Source organism: Sebastes umbrosus, chromosome 6 (assembly GCF_015220745.1).
Source record: "Sebastes umbrosus isolate fSebUmb1 chromosome 6, fSebUmb1.pri, whole genome shotgun sequence".
Taxonomy (NCBI): Eukaryota; Metazoa; Chordata; class Actinopteri; order Perciformes; family Sebastidae; genus Sebastes; species Sebastes umbrosus.
In genome coordinates this window covers 30,924,743-30,946,983 of record NC_051274.1, presented here as the reverse complement: position 1 = coordinate 30,946,983, position 22,241 = coordinate 30,924,743, and the positions used below count along the sequence as shown (strand labels likewise).

General features: G+C 43.8%; 1 protein-coding gene across 7 annotated transcripts in view; it reads right to left on the bottom strand.

Annotated features, from left to right (window-relative positions):
• Positions 1-7,129: 7,129 nt before the first annotated feature.
• The window catches only part of rerea (arginine-glutamic acid dipeptide (RE) repeats a), a 186,744-nt gene continuing 171,632 nt past the window's right edge, over positions 7,130-22,241 (bottom strand). For 6 of the 7 annotated variants that reach the window (XM_037772953.1, XM_037772955.1, XM_037772954.1 and 3 more), the window contains 11 exons: positions 18,473-18,635; positions 18,255-18,347; positions 17,572-17,771; positions 16,870-17,031; positions 16,657-16,770; positions 15,189-16,567; positions 13,570-13,792; positions 12,758-13,478; positions 10,875-11,039; positions 10,584-10,764; positions 7,130-9,259 (listed from right to left, as the gene is read on the bottom strand). In XM_037772953.1, the coding sequence (XP_037628881.1) occupies positions 9,226-9,259; positions 10,584-10,764; positions 10,875-11,039; positions 12,758-13,478; positions 13,570-13,792; positions 15,189-16,567; positions 16,657-16,770; positions 16,870-17,031; positions 17,572-17,771; positions 18,255-18,347; positions 18,473-18,635 (3,435 nt within the window). In that variant the 3' untranslated portion in view covers positions 7,130-9,225. Of the gene's footprint in view, positions 9,260-10,578; positions 10,765-10,874; positions 11,040-12,757; positions 13,479-13,569; positions 13,793-15,188; positions 16,568-16,656; positions 16,771-16,869; positions 17,032-17,571; positions 17,772-18,254; positions 18,348-18,472; positions 18,636-22,241 lie in introns of all 7 variants that reach the window. The other variant, XM_037772956.1, reaches the window with a different exon arrangement.

The window sequence follows — 22,241 nt, the reverse complement described above, 5'->3', positions numbered from 1 at the left end:
TAATATGCATACTTTTTGAGTAGCTTTTACTTACTTATTTTCCAGTGAGGATACAAATCAAACACTGCTTAGATGCTCTAGATATCCTATCATCTGCAGTGGTAGCAACAAGTGTTTACAGCCGTGCAGAGCGGAGGAGCGAAGGCTTTAATGGGTTAAATAACCCGCTTTAAAGCAAAGAGTGCGTTGGATATGTATTACAGCAAGCAGCCGATGTCACTAGTAGACGTAGCAGAGCATCTTTGTGCCTGAACTCGCTGCCAGGCTGAGGTCCATAAATGTGATTTGCAAAAGCAGGATGTTTTCTGCTCATAAAAATCTTTCTATCAGGTTTAACTGACTTCACTTCTCTGGGCTGTGTCTGCTCTGATGGCAAGAAGTTAAATAAAGTCAATAAAGCATTGTTTGTGATCCATGTCTGACAATATGGTGAGCTTCCTGTTTCTGAAAATGAGATTTGACCTGGTTTTAGTGAACATTTCTCCTTTCCATGTACATAGTTTTAATAGCAAATCATATCTCCATTTCATTTTTAAAGTTTTATTTCTGACCTTGTTGTGTGCGACTTTAGAGAAAAAGTTGTTTTTATTAAATTAAAGGGGACCCGTTATGCTTTTGTGCTTTTTCCCTTTTCTTTAGTGTGTTATGTAGTTTTTTGTGCATGTAAAAGGTCTGCAAAGTTACAATGTCCACACCAAAGTGAGTTACTCTCCCCCACAGAAACACAGCTCCTGAACTGCCTGAAACGCCTTCTGCCTTTTCTTTGTGAACGTGGTGATGTCACCAAGTAACACATTTGCATAATACCCATAATACCTGCCTTAGTGCCTAGTTTGGCACGCCCTCAAACAAAGCTAGTTAGAGCGGAGCTGGAGCGGAGTCTGAAGAGTTTGGTTCGGTTGACCAATCACAACAGTGCCCAGCTGACCAATCAGAGCAGACTCAAACGGAGCGTTTCAGACAGAGGGTGAAAAGAGGTGCTGCAGCTCAGCCGGTATGAGAAAAATAAAGCGTTTTTTTAACATTAAAGCATGTAAACATGTTCTTGTAGAAACCCGAAATACAAGTATGACCCTGAAAATAAGCATAATAGGTCCCCTTTAATATGTCTTTATGCATGGGATCTGTTTAATATCTAAAATGCAGAAAGACATGTAGAAAGTTCAGTTCAGTTTGCTTGAGAAAAGAATAAAACCTGAAGAAGAACCAGAGCAAACTGTACAAAAGTACATGCTGCTAAGAAGTTCATAATGTCAAACAGACATATCTATCATAAGCGTATCATTAAGCCGGCGTCTGTGTAAGTTAGTTTGGTATTTATTATATGCTTTCTGATTTAAGGACTAACAGAATTTGTTGGTACATACAAGAGTACAACAAATCTGTTTTTGAGTTATAGAAGGTTGTGAAACCGTCGTGACTACATTAAAGGGGTTAGGGGTAAGCCACATGGCCGTATGCAGACTGTTGCTTCAATCCATTTCTTTTCTCTTTGAGCAGAGGAGAGAATAAATGTGAAGTAGTGCGCTGCCAAAAGAACCAATATCCCTCCACTGACCCAATATTTTGAGATGACAGTAGAGGACATTTTTGTGGACTGTAGCCCCGGCAGTCTCCTTATTTTTTTTTCAGACTTTCCACTCGGTGGACGGTGAATTGAAATGTTGTGCTGTGTGAAGAATCTGAAATGTCAGGTCTGTGTGACTCTGACGGTGCACAGACGCTGACGAAAGCAACATGAAGGCCTGTGTGGACAGTTGGAAGGGCAGTACCCAGGGCTCAGAGTGCTGCACCGCTGAACGCTAAGTCTCTGCCAGCTGCATGTTTTATGACAACACATTAAAGAGGAGCCTGGAAGTCTAGCGTGTGAAGCCTTGCATTGTCTGTCCTCTGCCAGCGAGCAACCCAACCTGGCACGCTTTATTGAACAAAGAGTTCCTACGACGACTCTGGCTACAGGCTGCTCCCTTGAAATCTAACTCGAGACAATAGGAGCAGAAGGGAGAGGGAGTGTGGGAGAACGAGAGGCAGTGTGTGTGTGTGAGTGTGTGTGAGTGAGGTTTGCGGTAGGCGTCGGCAAAGCCAAGGCCTCCTGAGGGCGTATATGTGTGTGTGTGTGTGTGTGTGTGTGTGTGTGTGTGTTGGGAGTGGGTGAGGAATGCTCGGGTCGGGCCAGTGGCCGCACTGGGTTGATCCGCTGGTGCAGACAAGGGGGAATCCAGATTGGCTATGACAGGAATGTGAGAGCAGGATATCATTAGACGCATGGGAGCTGCAGCCTCAAACACACAGCAGACAGCAACGCAAACACATACATCCACATAAACTGACACACACACACACACACACACACACACACACACACACACACACACACTGGGGACGTTATTACAGCAGGGATTCAACATTAAGGTGGATCGAAATGGCAGCCGACTCTTGGACATGAAATATGACGCGTGGTATTTAGAGCAGTAGTATCCTCCCCGACTTCTATTTCAACAATCTTTTTATTGGTGTCCAACCAAGATGTAACGGAGAGCTCAGCCTTCACAGCTTTATTTAAAGAGGAATAGAGCGCTGCAGGGATGACGTAGTTTTGAAGGCCAAACAGGAAGTTAGCATCGCCCTGGTTCCCTCCACAAAAGGCCAATGGGATTGTTCCATTGTGTTTTGGATTATTGCAGAAAATAAACTCTGTGGTAAACACACGTTTCTGGTTAACAACCGCCTTTTTTAAGACGATGTAGAAGCTTCAAAATTCATGAGTAGGGAATTTATTGATGTATTTTATGTTGTAGAACAAAATGTTAAATGTCTTCAGCTTGTGTTAACCACAGACTTTATTTCAGGCATCTAACAAAAAAACATTGACTTCCAGACGAGGGAACCAGAAGTGCTAAATTGTTAACTCATTTCTGGGTTTTAGGACTCATTCCTGCAGCTCTCTATTGGACCGATTTTACTCATTAAAGTCTATTTTCAGGCCTTGGTGAGTACTACTACATAATGTGAAAGAAGTTGTAAAAAGCCTTTTGTGGCTCCAGATGGAGCTGTGTGAAATCTGAAAAACTGCCTCAAGTGATGTCACTTGAGTCAGCATCAGTTAGAGCTGAAGACTACAAGTTTGATAATAAAAACACAGGATGGCGTATAAATAGCACAACATTACATTTGATGTGTCATGAAGACGCATTTTAGCCTGTCATTTGTACGCCATGCAACAAAAAATGTGTCATTTGTACGCCATGCAACAAAAACATAATGTACAAATGACACAGTAACGTCTGCAGTTAGGTTTAGGCAACAAAACCTTGGGTTTAGAAAAAAACATCATGGTTGGGCATGAAAAAAGTACGTAAACTAAGTAAATCACGTATGGAAATAACGCAACAGTAGTACGGAAAACACAAACATCACTAAAAAAACAAAACACCGTTGTTGGACCCATCTACCTCCCCACCCACCAACCATACGCAGTCTTTCTCCCTTTCTATCCTGCGTCACTAGCTCTGAGCGTAGCATATTTACCCAGATGTGTTTACATTGCAGTCAGTACAGACTACATGGTGTACAAATGACACATGAAAAGCAAGAACGGCGTTCTTATTGCACGCTAAATGCCTTGTGCATTAACGTAGCATTTATACACCTTTACTTGGCAAAGTTGTATGAAGCCTCCAGAGGGAGCTGAGTAAACTCTGATAAATATCCTCAACTGATGTCACTTGAGTCAACATCTGCTGGGTCTGAAGACGACAAGTTTGAAACTGAATCTGTTGATGCAGAGTTAGACAGAAGAAGTGATCTTACCAGACCTCTAGACCACTCCTCAGCTCTACTGGAGGCCAACAGCTCAAGACTACATTAGCCTCTACTGGCATAGCACACCTGAAACTAACGAATCCACTATCTGTGACCAAGTTGCATTATGGGTAGTGTAGTCTGAAAAGTACAATAAAGATATAAAAAGTGTAATATTTCACACTGAAATATAGTAGAAGTATAAAGCAGTGGTGGAAGAAGTATTCAGATCATTTACTACTATAAGTAAAAGTAGCAATACTAAACTATAAAAATACTAAAAGTATTATTTTATAGTTTATTACAAAAAGTTTTCCAAAAGAGATCCCCAGACCGTGAAAAATGTCCTGCCAGATCGCTGCCAAAAGGCCCAACATCCTCTCCTGTGTCCAGTTAACTCCTGAACTCACGGACCACACACACTGAAACACACTTGTTACTGACATGAGTCATGTGAAAGCATGTAAACGTCTTCAAAATACAAGTATGCACCTGCAAATAAGTGTAACAGGTCCTCTTTAAGAGTGTATCCTCCCAGGTGTAGTCATCATTCCTGTGTGCTTTAACCTCTCCTTGCAAAAGGAAGGTTGTTTCATTGATAAACATATTCAGATGCTTGAAATGCAGGGACCAACCTTGTTTTAAATAAAATGCATGTATGCACATCTGAGACGGGCACATTTGCATTTCAGATGTGTTTAATTACCTTTATTTGCATCGCATCAAATTCCTACAGCTGTGCTCAATTTATTGAGTTTTTTACATAACCTCAGGTCGCTTGTTTCCTAAAGTGAAGGAGAAAACACAGAAGCAGTGATTTTAATTCTGCACCAAAACACATAAAAAACTGGTGTCATGTCTCTTTGTATATCTAATTCAGACGACAGATTTGCTTTCAGTGTCAACACAGCTCATTTTAAGATAAACAGGGCGGCCGCAGAGCTACCCGCTGAAGGAACACGCAGCTACCTTCCAGCTGAATGCACTAATAGCATGTAGGCCTCCTCTCTGCCACCGAGCATCACCCTCCTGCAGCAGCCAGGCCAGGCCCGGTGGAGCGGAAGGAAACGACAGGAGGGTGGAGGAAGATGATGATGATGATGAGGAGGCTCCGTGTCCGAGACCTGCTGCAACAGATACAATAACCCTGCACAAGACATTTTGCTATTCAGACAGAAAGAGCAGATTTTTTCTTGAGACTGTGTATCCCTGTGTGGAAGCCTGAGGGGTACACACATTATTATGAGAAGGATTTGAGTTGACACAAGTCACAGTCGCTCCATCGGCGGTGTGGAAGAGGAGGAGGAGGAGGAAGAGGAGGAGGAGGATGAATTATTCAAGCAGCCGGCGCTGCTCGGCTCTGACGTCTTGTTGTGTCTTATGGGGAGGCTGTGTGAGCCGGCGACAACAAGCAGCACCTCCTCACAACCTCCTCCTCCGTCACATGACAGCCCCGGGATAGAGCATCCAAAGGAACCTTGATTTTTTCCCGAGGACAGGGCATCATTTCAGAGAGCAGCAGTAGAATAATAGCTCCCTCTCAAAATGACAGCCATCGCCGCGGCACACCATCACAGATTGCCGGTCTATCACTCCCCCCCCCGCACACACACACACACACACACACACACACAGAGAGGATGAAATGACAGCCCTGCCCCGCTGATAGCGAGGCATCTCATCCTGAGTAAGTGTTCCTCCTGGCTTAGCCGGGCTTTTGATGTTATTATACCAGAGCAGAGCAATATTCAGCTCTGAGATTTACTACCTGCTGCCGGGGGTGATCTCTTAAAGCTCGGTGTTTGTGAAGCTGAGAGAAATGGAAGTGCTGAAAACACAGGAATGCTTGGATCTATTCTGCAACACGCAAAAAAAAACCTCTATTATTCAAGAGCAAAATGTAGGACATGAGTATCATCATGAAAACAGACCCAGCGTCAGTCCCTCTGCTCAGCTGGAGAATCACATTTCACAACAACTGTAAACAGAACCAGAGGGAATTAAAGAGTGTTTTCTTTTCTTTCTTTCTTTCTTTGTCATTCAGCGAATGAGCGGTGAGTAATCTAAATGGTTTTCCCTTAAAACAGGATTATTGTGTCTCACGGCTGATGGGATTTAGCAGTCTGCATACAAACAAGTGTGTTTACGAAGAAATAAACTGTCAAGAGATATTTAATCACGATTAATCGTACATTATTCATCTGTTCAAATGTACCTTAAAGGGAGATTTGTCAAGTATTTAATACTCTTATCAACATGGGAGTGGGCTAATATGCTGCTTTATGCAAACGTATGTATATATTTATTATTGTAAATCAATTAACAACACAAAACAATGACAGATATTGTCCAGAAACCCTCACAGGTACTGCATCTAGCATAAAAAATATGCTCAAATCATAACATGGCAAACTGCAGCCCAACAGGCAACAACAGCTGTCAGTGTGTCAGTGTGCTGACTTGACTATGACTTGCCCCAAACTGCATGTGAGTATCATAAAGTGGGCATGTTTGTAAAGGGGAGACTCGTGGGTACCCATAAAACCCATTTTCATTCACATATCTGGAGGTCAGAGGTCAAGGGTCCTTTGAAAATTTAGTTTGGAGCGTTATTTATCCGCCTTTGTGACATGGTTGGTACCAATGGATTCCTTATGTTTTAGGCTAAGGAGGTTAAATCATGCTCCAAAATTGCGCTAAATTTTGGCAAAGATAAACTGTCATTGCCATTTTCAAAGGGGTCCCTTGACCTCTGACCTCCAGATATGTGAATGTAAATGGGTTCTATGGGTACCCACGAGTTACAGACATGCCCACTTTATGATGATCACGAGTTATTATCGCGTTAACTTTGACAGCCCTAATCAATGTATAATATTTTTGAGTTTTTGTCCTCTAAGGACACCATAGCAAGTTTTTTTTAAAGTGTAGGCACAAGAGTTAACAGCATTTCTATTAATCTTTCTTTCTTTCTTCTTTAATTAATGTAATATTTATATGATTCAGATGACATAAAAATGATGCTCTGACATTTAAAACCTTCCTGCCAAATTACAAGGTCCCAGGTTAATACCGGGTGAATAAAAATGATTTTCTCCGTCCTCTGTTTGGTATCAATGGATTCATATAGTTTCATATTACACCAGTATCTTCACTGTAGCTTTAAGACTGAGCCCGCTACAACCTCTGAAAGTTTAATTTCGTTAAAGAAATTGGTGGCGTTAAAGTGATTTTGCGTTAACGTGTTATTATTGTATTAACTCCAACAGCCCTAAAATAAATATGATGCATCAGAAAGCATTAAAAAAACAAACATCCAAGTCGTTTCTTGTGGTGTAACTTAGTCGTTTATTTTAATTCCACAAATTTTTCAAAAAAATTACAAAATACTCAAATGGAGAGAACACAGGACTCACAATTTTTCTTATTATTTCTACTTTTTGTTTACATTGTGTCATCCCATGGCGACTACTCATATATACAATAAGCTTCAAGATACCAGTATATATATAAATCTTAGCAGTCAGAATTTACATTCTGCTATTGCCGCTTTGAAACAAGAAGCTAAACCATTGACAACACTTAACATCAAAGGTTTTTGGAGACACAAAAAGAGGGAGTAAAAGGCAAAGGGAATCGTCAGGGAAAACGAGGCAAAGGTGAAGGATGAGGATGAGGAGTACGCCGTCAGAAGAGAGAGAGAGAGACAGGGATCGGTGGGAGATGGCAAGACAAAGTGACGGGGTTCTCGTCGAGGGCTTCAAAGACTTTTTTGGACTTTTTAAGAAGGGGTGCGGGGGGGTTTGATGAAGCGTTTAAATGTAAATTATAGTGCTCCAAGGGAAGATATGGTCACTTTTAAATGCAAGTACAGTTTCTTCATTTGGTTAAAAAAAAAAAAAAAAAGCCACAGTTTTCTAAATGTCCATGACGGTCAAGCAGTCTTTAGTGCATGGAACAACTCGTTGTCATGGCTACAGCGAAAAAGAAAAACAAATGGGCTCACGTGCACCGTCATGACAGGTCAACACAACTCGTAACAGTCAGTGGCACACACACAAACACACACTCCTCAAGCCCAGGAGTGTGTGTGCGTCCCGAAAGGAACCAAGGCATACGAAATCATTTGTGAGGAAAACACACCCATACATACCGTATACGCTTACACACATCATGGACCCCCCCAACTGAACCTCCTGGTGGCCCCCGTCCCCTCTAGTGTCACAGTGAACATTATTACAGCCTAGCTGGAGGACGACTCAGTCGGACATGAGCCCCGCGACGAACATGGGGACCAGGTGGAGAAGAGAAGGACACCCCCCCCCACGACACAACTAGCACCAACCATTCACACGTTTAAAACAATCCTGAAGTCCTGTCATAGCCTCCTGATAGTTCAAATCCAGGTCCTGGTAATTTAAAATTCTTCAGTTCAGCCAAATTTCCGGCGCGTTTAAAATCATAATTAAAATCATTTCTCTGTAAAAACAAAAACATAAAAAGCAATGAAGTATTACTCCAATGACTTAAATATTGATTTTAAAGCGAAACCAAAACGGAGTGGAACTCTCTCAGTGCAAACTTTTCTTTTTGAATCCACGGCTTCGTTGTGTGCACTCCACAGAAACCTCGGCGACTAACGGCGTCACCCTCTTCAAGTGTTTCAAATCATGAACTCAACGTAGCGTTGTTGAGTTGACACATTCTGACAACCTGCTGCGTGATGAATGGATGTGTGTGTGTGTGTGTGTGACAGGTTTATGGTTTACATGGTGTATGCGGGACTAAAATCTAACACAGTGATGTCAGAGGAACGTTTACAACTGAACCCTCAGGAACTGCTCGTATAATAATGCCGTGGTGCTCCCCTCTGAAACAAGGGATAATGCTTCAAAACAATTATATCGGAGGTTGAAACGACTTGGTTTGGAGTCCACACCTAGTAATAATAATAATTATAATAATAATTATATGTTTATATATACTATTTACAGACTCAAAAACGCCATGCTGTAGCTTTTTCTTAAAATTATGAAAAAACCTCCAACAATGTATTAAAATAAATGTCGAGTTTAAGATAGCACTTGTTATTTTTCCATAAACCGGTCTTGTCTTTTTTTTTCTTTTTTCTTTTGTTTGTCGATAAGCACAGTGTCTTGTTCTAGCACCTACGAAAAAAAACGTCAGGGAAGCTTGTCATGCAGGAGCCTTGAGGACGTTGTTACTACTGGCTAAATACCAAAGAAAGTCTTGAAAAATAATAGTTAAAAAAAAGAAAAAAAAAGAAGAAGTCCTTGACAGGAACGAAAAACCAGATATCAGAAGAGTTTCTCAGACGATCCGCTTGGCCTTTTCCGTTATTCAAAACTGAATGTAACAACTTCCCGTGTCCTGCACCCGTCGGTCGCCGCCTCCCTCGGCCGGTTACAGCTGCTTGTCGCTCTCCTTCTTCAGCCGGCTGAAACACAAAACGACAGCGTGTTAATGTTTAACAAATCAAAGCCACACTCAGGTCATCTACATGTGTTTTTAAGGGCTGTCAAAGTTAACACGATCATAACGCCTTAACGCAAAGACGTTTGAATGCCACTAATTTCTTTAACGCATTAACGCAACTTGTGATTTTTAGGTTGTAGCCGGCTCAGTCTTAAAGCTGGAGTGAAGATACTGGGATCATATGAAACTAGAAATCCTAAAGAATCCATCGGTACCAACCAGAGGACGGAGAAAATCATTTTTATTTCACCCGGTATTCACCTGGGACCTTGAAATTTAGCAGGAAGGTTTTTAATGTTTTATCTGGATATTATGTGACAAGTTCCTACTGAACTAAAGTCATAGAGCATCATTTTTATTATTAAGATTACATTAATTAAAGAAGAAATAAAGAAAGATGAATAGAAATGCTGGTAACCCTTGTGCTTCCACTTAAAAAAATTGCTCTGGTGTCCTTAGAGGACAAAAACTGTCATAAAAATATTATATATTGATTAGGGCTGTCAAAGTTGACACGATAATAACTCGTTTTTAACGAATTAAATTTGTTTTAACGCCACTTTTTTCTTTAACACTTTAACGCAACTTGCGATTTTTAGGTTGTAGCGGCTCAGTTTTAAAGCTGGAGTGAAGATACTGGCATCATGTGAAGCTAGAAAACCCTAAGGAATCCATTGGTAGCAATCAGAGGACGGAGAAAATCATTTTAACATTTATTATTCATGTCATAGTAGCTTGTCGGGAAAGAGGTTAAATAACGCTCCAAATCTGAAAAACTGGCATGGCCATTTTCAAAGGGGTCCCTTGACCTCTGACCTCCAGATCAGTGAATGGAAATGGGTTCTGTGGGTACCCACGAGTCTCCCCTTTACAGACATGCCCACTTTATGATAATCACATGCAGTTTGGGGTCAAGTCATAGTCAAGTCAGCACACTGACACACTGACAGCTGTTGTTGCCTGTTGGGCTGCAGTTTTCCATGTTATGATTTAAGCATATTGTTTTATGCTAAATGCAGTACCTGTGAGGGTTTCTGGACAATATCTGTCATTGTTTTGTGTCGTTAATTGATTTCTAATAATAAATATATACATACATTTGCATGAAGCAGCATATTAGCCCACTCCCATGTTGATAAGAGGATCAAATAATTGATAAATCTCCCTTTAAGGTACATTTTGAACACTTAAAAAAACGATTAATTTGCGTATAATCACGATCAAATATGTTAATTGATGACAGCCCTAGTGTTTATTATTTGGCAAATCAAAGGTACACACTCTACCTGTAGTAGTCCTCCTGGCCAGGCAGAGGTCCCCCGTGCATGTGATGGTGTCCGTGGAGCCACTGCTGCTCCATGGCCAGCCTCTGGAGCTCAGCGGACTGGGCGTGCATGGCCTGCAGCTGGTGGGCTGCGGACATGGGCGGCGGCAGACCTCCCTGTAGCTCCCGTGCGTATGGAGTACCTGGAGGACGCACAAACAAAAAACAGATTTGATCGGGCTGATCTGGCAGAGCTCGGACTGATAGATTGGAGGCGAGATCAATGAGAGACGACGTTTGGCGGAGAGCCTACCGAAGACTGGGTGGCGCAGCATCTCGTGTTCGTGCGGCGGCTGGCCGAGGAGAGAGTTGGGGATGGCGCCGGGCGGGTAAGGGAAGCGAGCCAGGTGAGGTCCTGCAAGGGGATCTACGAGGGGGTGGCCCCCCGAGCCTGGAGGACACACAAGACATTCACCACCTTCGGGCGGTTAGAGTCTGAGGTTCAAGGTGCACTCATTTCATTTCATGACAGGCATTAGTGACACACAGCTTCATATCATGTTACTCCTCTCAAGGTTGACCAGAAGAGTGCAGGGACGACCGAACTATATTTATCCTCCGTAAAGCATCTGCTGGCTCTAGCAGACATTTAATGAGGATATAATATGCTTTAGTCCAATCTCACGTGTCAATGCTGTACGTTACTACAGCGGCAATAAAATACGAGATGGAGTTTCAGATCATATCGTAAAAAAACTAGAAAAGATGGAGGTGGAATTATCATTAATTCAAAAGTCCCTTCTGTTCACTCTTCACTGTTATGAGAGAAGTATCATATATTATATTTATAATTGCATTTACAGAAAATGTCATTCAAATTACAGCATAAAATACTAATATCAACATCCTCAAAACTTTTCTTCTACTTGTACATTATTTAACGTGCTCATAATAAACCATGTGACCCTCATTTCTGCTTACATCATCGTCTAATATCAGGCTTTCAAAGATTCTTCAGATAAATTTCTCTTCCTATAACTTTGAATCAAAGTGTTGGCACCGTTTCAACTGGTTAGTAATATTTCTACTTCTTAAAACATGTGACTCTTGCATCGGTTTAATTTCTATCCAAATTCTTCCATACCGTTAATCACAATATTTTTATTAGAAAACTTAACTTGATGGTGTTTTACTAAAATGTCTAACAGTTTAAATAACAGAGATTTGGAGCGTCCAAAAATTGTAAAAAAAAAAAAAAATAATTCAATAAATGTAGTGATTAATCTGCGGAGTGCCTCAAGGATCTATTCTTGGTCCTCTATAACTTTTAATATAAACATTATATAAAGATATTTGTCTTATAGTTGTGCTGAAAATACAGATCTCATTTTCTATGTCAAAATGCATGAGTTAAAAAACATTACACAATAAAACATTCAGAAAATTAAGCTAAAATATTCATAAATCAATTTACAAATATATAACTGTATACAAAAGATCAATGTATCAAATACATGCAGAATGTGTCTGTAAAAGTGTATGGAAGATAAATAATAAAATATGAAACTGAGAATTTCTAAATGAGATATCAACTAATATATGAATATATGAAATATGAAAAACTATTCTGACAAAATGCCATCATAAGGAGATAAGGATAATTAAAATCTTACTTGCCAAATTGCAACCTCTATTTACCAAATGTGTTTGCCAAATAATGAGCAATTAACTGCGTGTAGTTTTCCCAAAACGTATGTCATTGTTTTGTGTTGTTAATTGATTTCTAATAATAAATATACACATACATTTGCATAAAGCAGCATATTAGCCCACTGCCATGTTGATAAGAGTATTAAATACTTGACAAATCTCCTTTTAAGGTACATTTTGAACAGATAAAAAATGTGTGATTAATTTGCGATTAATCGCAAATAACTATTTTAATCGATTGACAGCCCTACTAAATACATTTATGCGACTGTGTTTGCCAAATGATGAGCAATTAATAGCATGTAGTTTTCCCCAAATTAATGTTTTGGAGTGCAACCCTTCAAATCTGTTATCATTTGAATACAATAAAATATGTTATAGTTGTTAGAATTCATTCATTCGTTTGTTGTATTGTGTCATGTTAAGTGGTACAGTGGTATATACTGTATCTATACATGCATGTATGTATTCAGGGCTCTCTCTCACCTTGGTGAAGAGGATCTTGCTGGTGCAGGTGTAGGTGTGAGTGAATATGCGAGTGCTGGTGGTGGTGTGGCGTGACGTTGAACATCTGTAGACGGGCGATGGGGTCGTTGGCCACTGTGGCCATCCTCTCGGCGTGGAGTCTCTCTGCAGCCAACCGCTCCGGGTAGCTCATTTCAGGCCGCAGCTGGGGCCCGGCGGCGAGGGCCAGCCGCTCGCGCTCTAAGGGGTTCAGGCCCGGGTGGAAGGAGGCGAAGGGGTGAGGGCCGGCCATGGGGGGCAACGTGATGGCCCCGTGCCGCGCAAAGTGCTCCATGGGGTTTGTGGAAGGGTGAAGCGAGTCCATCTCTGGAGGCTTGACCTCGAAACCGGGTTTCATCCTCTCCCTCAGCTCCCTCTCCCGAATCTCCCTCTCCCGCATCTCCCGCTCCCGGAGCTCACGCTCCCGCATGCCCGGGTCGGCGTTGTACAAGCTGGGCATGTGATAGGCCAGCAGCTGGTCCGCGGGGTTGAGGGACACGAAGAAGGGGTGGTTTCGATTGTTGGGGGACATGACGTGGGGTCGGGCGTACTCGCTGAGGGTGCGTAGGGCCGGGGTGTCGGGGCCGATGTACGGAGGCACGGCCGCGATCGTGGTGGGGGGGCCGTCGTATTGCGCACGCATGTGGGCGGGGCCGCCCATCTGCTGTTCACCCATCCTGCCGTCATGAGAGGAACTGGCTTTCTGTGAGGACAACAAAACGCGCCATGTTTAGTACGATTTAAAAGAAAAGAAAAAAGAACCACTGGCAAACTAAAGAGGAGAAAGCACTCACCGCCGCTCGCTCTTGTTCCTTCTCCCGTTCCCGCTCTCTTTCTCGCTCTTTTTCCCTCTCCCTCTCTCGCTCCTTCTCTTCCCTGGCTTTCTGTTCTGTTTCCCTCTTGGCTTTCTCCAGAGCTTCTTCTCGCTTCTTGGCCAGCTTAGATGAAGCCAGCGGAGTGAAGTAGTAATCCGTCCGAGCACACGAGTTGTAACCCCGGTCCAGGTGCTTGTAGAACCTGTGATCATGGCAGAGATAAAAAACATTCAAAGGATGTTCCAGTTCATAGTTTAATACTTGTTACGGTCATTTTACAGGTCCGCAATTTTCATGGTAATTAGGTGATAATTAGCAAGCAACCTATTTGAAATTTCTTTGGAATTACTGCCAAATCACCCCGATATGTACCTCAAAATGACTTTATTATAAACATGATTTAATAATGATATTCCGCTATTTCCCAACAGCTGGTAATTTATTTAATACATTTCCAGGAGAAGAATACAAAGTTAATTGATATGCTTTATTTCCATGTCTGGTGATAAATAGATGATATGTAAGGGATGATGTACTAGCGGGTCATTGTTGTGAAAGAATCCCCGACATGGCGATGTCGCACCCCGACACGCAGCGGACCCCTTGTTTCCAGTTTTTGTGCTAAGCTAAGCTAACCGCCTCTTGGCTTCAGCTTCACATGAAACGGACAGACATGAGAGTGGTTTCCATCTTTTTATCTAACTCTTGGCAAGAAAGTGAATTTCCCACAATGTTCAACTATTCCTTTAAGATTATGTTACATTTACATTTGTGTGATGAGTGAAATGTTATCATGACGTGTAGTCATAATTGAAAAATGTTTGGTATAATGTACAGCGAGCTGCTCACCCTGTCGGGGAATCTTTCACAACAATGACCCGCTAGCTGAACATTATCCCGCTTAATACACGGCTACTTACTGAAGAAATCAATATTTTGACACAAAAACGTTCCTCCAGAGTCATCAGACATCAGAACTGTGTTTATAATAAAGTTACTTTTCAATAAAGTTTGAGGTAAATATGTGACTTGCTAATTATCACCTGTAGTGTTACTGATGTTACAAACAAAAACAAAACTGGCCAGAGAGATATTCATGTGTAATTTTGCATGTTGAAAGGCAGGATGATGCCCCATTAGATGAAAAGACAGCTTGTATTAGCTTACGCTGGTCCATTATTCAAACGGAAACAAACTCCCTTGGCATTCACTTCTGCTGCGATGTTAAGTATGTATTAAAACCCTCATTGCTATTCATTGGCAGCCTGAGAGCCACTTAAGCACAAGGCAACTACAGATACTCATATTCAGAGGCCTCGGTTCACTCGCATCTCACTGTAATTAATCTCCCTGCTCTCCATCCCCGATAATTCCTCGCCATCAGCCCCTCGGAGTTCAGGGCTAATTGTGGCCTTGGATGCCTGTTTTTGCTGAGGACATTCGATTTGTTGCTTTCATCAAAGTCTTAAAATGTGAAGGCAGAGCCTCTTTGTTGTTGGATGTGTTTGAGAGCTAATCAGCATCCCCAGACAACAGTAAGCAGCTCAACAGACTGCAGATAAATAACAGCGTGTGCAGGTGCATGTTTGTGGACGTACCGTGCCGACTGGCTGGCGTGGCTGGGTGTGTTGACGACGGTCGGCTCTGGGGAGGGGCTTCTCTGTGGGGGAGGAGGGCTCTCCGGCTCCTCCGTTTCGTCCAGAGGCTCCTCTTTGATGTGTACAGGTGGGAGTACCGGACCCGGGCCGGCACAAGCGACGGAGGCAGGCAGTGGCATGGAGATGGAGGAGGGTGGACCGGAGGAAGATGGCGGCTGTATGCCAGGCATAGAGTTTGACGAGGATGGGGGAGGGCCGGTTGGAGGTAGAACTGTGTTGAAAGGATGAGACGAGAACGGCGGCTGCGGCGGCCCGTTGGGGTGCGACGCCGCCGCGGAGGGCGGCAGAGGAGGAGCTGGAGGAGGTTGGTGGCTGGCTGACGGTGGGAGGCTCTGGGACTGGGTGAGAACTGGAGGCTGGGCTGGTGGAGGCTGAAGCTGCTGCCCCTGAGGCATGAGCTGTAAGGGAGGTGGGTGCGCTGACGGAGGATGGTGGCTGGATAGAGAGCTGAGGGGCTTGAGGGCAGGAGGTGGTGGCAGGTTTGAAGGCATCTGAGGGAACGGCGGCGCTGACGCGTGGGGCGGGTGTTTGTGGGACTGCGGGTTGGTTATCTGAGGGATGGGCGTGGTCGGCGGGGGCTTGATGTGAGGCATGGACATCGGGGCGGGGGGCAGGGACTGCTCTCTCGGAGGCTGGCCTCCACTCTGAGCTGTGGACTGGGACTGGGAAGGAGGCGTGTGCGGCCTCGGCTGTGGTTGGCCAGAGATTGGCAGGGGCGGGACCTGAGACTGACCCACAGGGAAGCCCTGGGGGGGCATGGAGAGAGGGTGAGGCATGTGTGAGGGGCCGGGCTGCAGCGGATGAGGCATGGGAGGCATGGGCCCGTGATGCGAGCTGGGTAACGACTGAGGTGGGATAAGGGGGCCGGGAGGCGGAGCCTGAGTCAAAGGTGAATGCGGAGAGGGAAGCCTTTGAGGGTGGAGGGACGCTCCCGACTGGATGAGAGACATCGGGCTTGCCTGGGGCAGAGGCTGGGGAGGTAGAGAGACGGAGGCCGCCGTGGGGGAGACCTGCGGGGGCAGCGACGGGGCCAAGGTCGGAGGCGGAGGCGGTGCCGAGGAGGCGGCTGAGGTGCCCGGCTGACACTGGATGACCGGAGGGTGCTGGCTCTGCAGGAGCTGCTGCTGCTGGGCAGATGAGTCCGAGTCGCTCTCGTTGTCGCGCGGGCTGGGGATGCTCGGGGAGGAGCTCCTATTGTCCTGGTCAATGTCTTTAGGATCGCTACTGAGCTCCTCGTTGATGCTGCGTCCATCAGAGCTCTCGCCCTCGCCCTCCCCTTCTCCCTCACACTCTGAGGGCGAGTCGGGTCGACTCAGCTCCTGAGGGACAGCAGAGAGAGAAGAATGAGTTTCAGAACACCGACTTTATGCATTCCATCCGAACAGCAAAACAAAGACCGAGGACTCACTTGTGTCTTGGACTTTTTGGCGCCGGACCTCTCGGGCTCCTCCGTGTCCGAGGCTCCCTTCTCTCGCTGCCGTTTGGCGCTCTTCATCGGTGAAGGAGCCTCTTCTTTAATCTTCTGTGGAGCCAAAAGCAGCAGAGCCATTAGGGTACATACATTTCACAGAAATACGTGCAGAGCAAAACAAAGATCCAAGCATGTCTACGCTGTGTTTACCTTGCTGGGCTTCTTCATGGAGTCTGTCTTGCTGTCAGTGCTGTCGGTACTCGCCGCGCTGGGAGACGTACGACCGCTGGAGCGCAGATCCTCGTTGGTAGGCGAGGCTCTGCCATCGGGACTGGCTGTCTGCTTCTTACGACCACTACGTAGCGTCGACATCTGAGAGCAACAAACAGAGTCAACATGAATCATGACTAATAATAGGGCTTCATATCATTTGGACAGAAGATGGACATACACCACACCAACCTGTTCTCACTCCCAACTCGTCAAATACCGCCAAATGAAGCAAATATAGCGATTCTGGCATTAAAAAATTTACATTAAATTGATTTCAAAATCGTAAAAAATAAATAAATCGTGATACATAGGTGATTTGATTTTTTTCCCCCAACCCCTACTAAGGTCCTGTGAAAACACCCCGTGCGTCGGTCTCCGATGCCGATGAACACTGACAAAGCGGCGGTATTTGAGGAGCTGGGAGTGAGACTATGTTGACCACATGTGAGTCCAAATCCATCTATTACGAATATCTTTATAAAACCAAATGTATGAAACACTGCATGTCAGCGCTGTCCCTGTGCTACTGGTCTAGAGATGATAAGCTTGTTGCTTTGTAGCCTGGCTCCAGGGATAACTCTGAGGCTGTGATTCCTGAAGGTGAAAAGAGAGGGGATAGATGAGTAGTTGTGCACGCACCGAGCCTCGGTTCCGTCGGGTCCTCATGCTATGCTTCCCGCTGAGTCCATCCTCTTCCTCTTTGACAGGTTTGAACATAAATGGCGGCGGGTCCACGGGCTTCTCGATGGGGGGCAGCTCACCGTACTTCTTGAAGTGAATGCGGCAGTCTGTGCACAGCAAGATGTTCTCCCGGCCCCCGTGGTGCCAGTCCTTGGAGGCTGAGGAAAGACATTTACAGTTGTGATATTACGCTCTCACAGAGGCGGCGAGAAGACACACAGAAATGATCTCACAATGTCAGTTTATAGTTTAACATCTAATGAGATAAATACATGTAGATGTGTGCCTCCGCTACATACTGTATTTACATTTTCAGTAATGGTCTATATGGGTAAGCACTATGAAGCCAATGTTATTAGCCACCCTAGCTGTGATGGCGGTAACCTCAGTGTGATCAGATGGGAGCGTGGCGCTGGGAGCTAGCTGTGTGGAAAGAGGGGTAAAGATAATGAGGTGGAGAGAGGGAACGAGCTCTGGGCTCATGTCTGATTTGATCAAATTAGTCCTGACATCTTCTGATGCCCATCTGTCACACACACAGCGATGTGCGCTGCGCAGGCTCCTCACGCTGATCCCAATCAAGACAGGAATAGCCGAGCCAATGACCAGTACGAGTAAATATGTAAAATGTGGCGCCTTACTGGTGGTGAAACAGTGACGGCAGGCGTAGCCCTTCAGCTCCTGTTCGCTGTCTTCGCTGTCAAAGTCATCTTCGCTGGCTGAGCTGAGGTCCACTGGAAGAGAGAGAGAGAGAGGAAGAAACACTTAACACACACACTTCGCTCCGACACCAGAACATATCAGGTCTCTCTCTCTTTCCTCTCCCGCCGCTTGTCGAAGGGGTCAAATATATACGTACGGAACTCGCTGGAGGGCGGGCGCGAGGGAGTGTTGACAGGAGTTGAAGCGGTTCGCGTCTTGATGCGGCGGAAGACGGGCTGGCGGCGGTGTCGGCGGTGTGCTCGACAACTGGCTGCCTCGGGGGTCTTCTTCCAATAGTAGTAGAAGGTGATAAGCTCTCCCTGAAATAAAAAAACAAAACCAATCCAGTTAAAAATGCACAAATATATCACAAGAACAACGAGGAGGAGGCGACTGAATTAAAAGAAACTAAAAGGTCCTCAGCTGTGAGATTGTAGTATGGTTTGTTTTTCATCATTTACTTCCTTAATAGAGAGATACCTATACATTCAGTATTGGCCTGTCCCAGCAGAATTAATGAAGCACTCCAGCTACAAAATCCAAAAATGAAATATGGTCGGAAGTGGTAAAGAGATTTCAGCTCCACAGAGAGATTAAACTGCGGAGCTGGCCGGCATACGATCCACACTTCCTCCCAGCATCGCAACACCATAAGTACACATAATGGTCCAAGCGAGGCATCACTTCCTTTTGCCGAATAATAACAAATATTAATCATTTTGAGGATTTATGCCAGACTTATGAGCTGGGTAAGTAGGACGTTTACCGGTACCTACGGATCCGCCAATTCTTTCTAAAGGAAATAAGGATCCCTGATTCGGATGAACCCTCGAGAATAACGCAGATATTAAATGATTCAAAAAAAGGTATCATTGGTAAACTCTACCAGGGCTTCACCTCAATGAATAAAAGATCAACCAATTACATAAGGCAGCGCTGGGAAAAGGAAACTAACATAGTAATACCAGAGGAAATGTGGCTTCATGGGAAACCCAGTCTACTTCCACTAACTACTTGTTTTGGAGAGATTTCTGCTGGAAAATTTTGGCCCGTTTCTTTATTACCTCCGACCAGAAATCCAAATTTAGTGGCGCTCAGCACGGTTTCGGCGGACCATGCACCTATTTTTTTTGGTTTGGTTTCGTCTCAGAGATTCTGAACTGATTTATGTTTTACCTTTTTGTACCTGGGAAATGTTCCTTAAGGTCTCAGTAAAAGCGACAAATACCTTTTAAAGATTATTACGGCTGCTAGTAAAAAAACTATTACAAAATGCTGACTACAGAAGAACCCTCCTTCCATCGCCCTTCTTACCAACATAATCAACTCTATCCACTAAATGGAGAAAATGATTTTCACTCTCCTTCAGAAGGAGACGGGGATAAATACTGGGGGAAATGGGATAGTTATAACCATGTCGACTCTTGTGCCTGAACTCTTTTATGTGCATTTGGAACTCTGCCTTTTCCTTTTTTTTTTTTCAATGTTTGATTATTGCTGATATATTATAATTACATATACTATATATATTCCAAAGACCAGCTTTAAAACAAAGGGTGATCGAACCTTTGCAGTACTGACTCCCCGACTCTGGAACAGTCTTCCACTGAGCATCACATCAGCTGACTCTGTCACAACTTTTAAATCCTTAAAGTGTGTCTGTTTTTTTAATTATTCTTATTATTTTTAATTATTCTTATTATTTTATTTATTTTTCTTAATTTGTATTACTATTATTATTTTAATATGGGGACTATCTTATTTGTTTCCTTAACAAAAAAAGATGAAAAATGTTTTCTTGTACTTTTGCAAACAAAATGTTTCTTTTTTTAATCTGAAAACTAATAAACAAAGTGGGGAAAAAAAGTTAAAAAGAAATGTGAACACAGTCACTGTGAAATAGCTGCATTTAGGTTGAATAAAATATGTGGAAGGTAAACATTAGCAGTCAGCACAGTGTTTGACAGTGAAAGGCCGTGGAGCGGGTGAGTCCATGCCAGGATTTGGAGCTGGCCCGGCATGTTTATGCTGTGGCCCTGTCTGTCCCAGGATTAGGCGAGGAGGCTCGCTGAATGCAGGGATATTAGGATCAGTGCATTGGTGGCTGCCTGGGTGGCAGCAGCTTGAATGGGAACAAAAGAACATGTCAGGCAGAGCTTTGGCGCTACAAATAGGGAGTGAAATGGTTCCTCGCCCCTTCACTGGAAGAGTCAATTGAACTTTAATCAAACATTCGGAGGGGCGCGCTTGCCAGCGAGCGAGGCGGATAAATCCAGTGTACAAAAGGCCGCCAGGAAATCAATACCCAACTGAAACATTAACACATGCAATCATGGATCAGAAAGCACTTTGCTGAGGCAGCCTGTGCATATTAACTGCCGCTTTCCGGCCGCACTCATAACACACACAGGCCTCGAAAATTGGCGACAGGAGTCAGGCACAATTATGTAGTTTCCTGTGCCCTTTTTCTCCCTCGCCGTGAACCCCTCACTTTGTTCCCGGTCCTCTACTGTGGCTCTATAACAGATTCACGAAGGTGTGGTGTGATTGTGGGGTGAGCAGTAAGTCACCTGTAATCTTTACAGCCCAGAGGGCACCCGTCCACCGTCTGAGGTCTGTTAAACTGCTGCTCAACAAAGCTCCCAGGGTTTAATGGCCATCGATTGTTTTTCCTTCTTCGCCTCAGCTGAGAAACTTGACATAAATTAGTCAGCGTGTTGCTCTCTAAAATGCATTAACGGCCTTTCAGCAACAGCTTAACATCTTCTATCAAAATGTTCCAAGACAAACAACGGCAGGGGAAGGATGTGATGAAACGGAGGACTCTACTTTAAAAAATATGAGAAAATAACGTTGTAACAAAGCCAGCGATTTCAAAGCACAACAGGCTGGTATTAACGGACACTAGGGCTGTCAAAGTTAATGCCATTATAACGAGTTAATAACGCGTTAACGCAAATTTGTTTTAATGCCACTAATTTCTTCAACGCATTAACGAGACTTGTGATTTTTAGGTTGTCGCGGGCTCAGTTTTAAAGCTAGAGTGAAGATACTGGTATTTTGAAGCTGAAGTAATATGAAAACATGAGTCCTGTGTTTTCTCCATTTGAGTATTTTGTAATTTTTTTGGAAAAACTTGAGGAATTAAAATAAACGACTTAAGTTACACCACAAGAAATTACTTGGATCTTTTTTTTATGCCTTCTGATGTTAACGCATTAATCCTTTTAACGCCACTAATTACTAAAGATACTGGTATCATATGAAGATAAAAAATGTGCGATTAACTACGGACAATCATGCGATTAATCACGATTACATATTTGAATCGATTGACAGCACTGATGGAAACATAAAGGTAGCTGCAGCTTTAATTCTTTATCTTGTGAAATACAAAACTACTTGAGGCTGTTTGCTGTGAGAAAACACAGGTGAGGGATTGGTCAGCGTTAACTCCTTTATCGCCTGTTAGTATCTGACATTAAGGGACAAGTAGAGTCTTTGATTGGCAGTGTGTTTAATAAGATCTCCCTTCATGTGGCTCTGAGGGGGAACTCATATCTACCGGTGGCTGTAGGACTGGAGTCTTATCAGGCCAAGCAGCGCTGGGAACATTTACTGAGGGCGTCTGAGCTCAATGAAACCTTCTCAAATTTCAGGGTAAATTAAGGTGCTGCGGCGTGTTATGGCAAGTGCTCCGGAGTATAACTGTCCCAAGGCCCGCAGCTTGTGCGAGGGATTTTTTTTTGCAGACCTCAAGACTGTTGCAGATGAGCAGCACATCTGGAGTACTGGGAACGATTCCACATGTAGGAGCTCAGCAAAGAGACAAATCAGTAGAAATCCTTTAAAGCTGATGTTGGTAACTTTGAGCAAATATGATAAAAAAATAAAAAAAGTTGTTTTCATAAAATGGTCACTATATC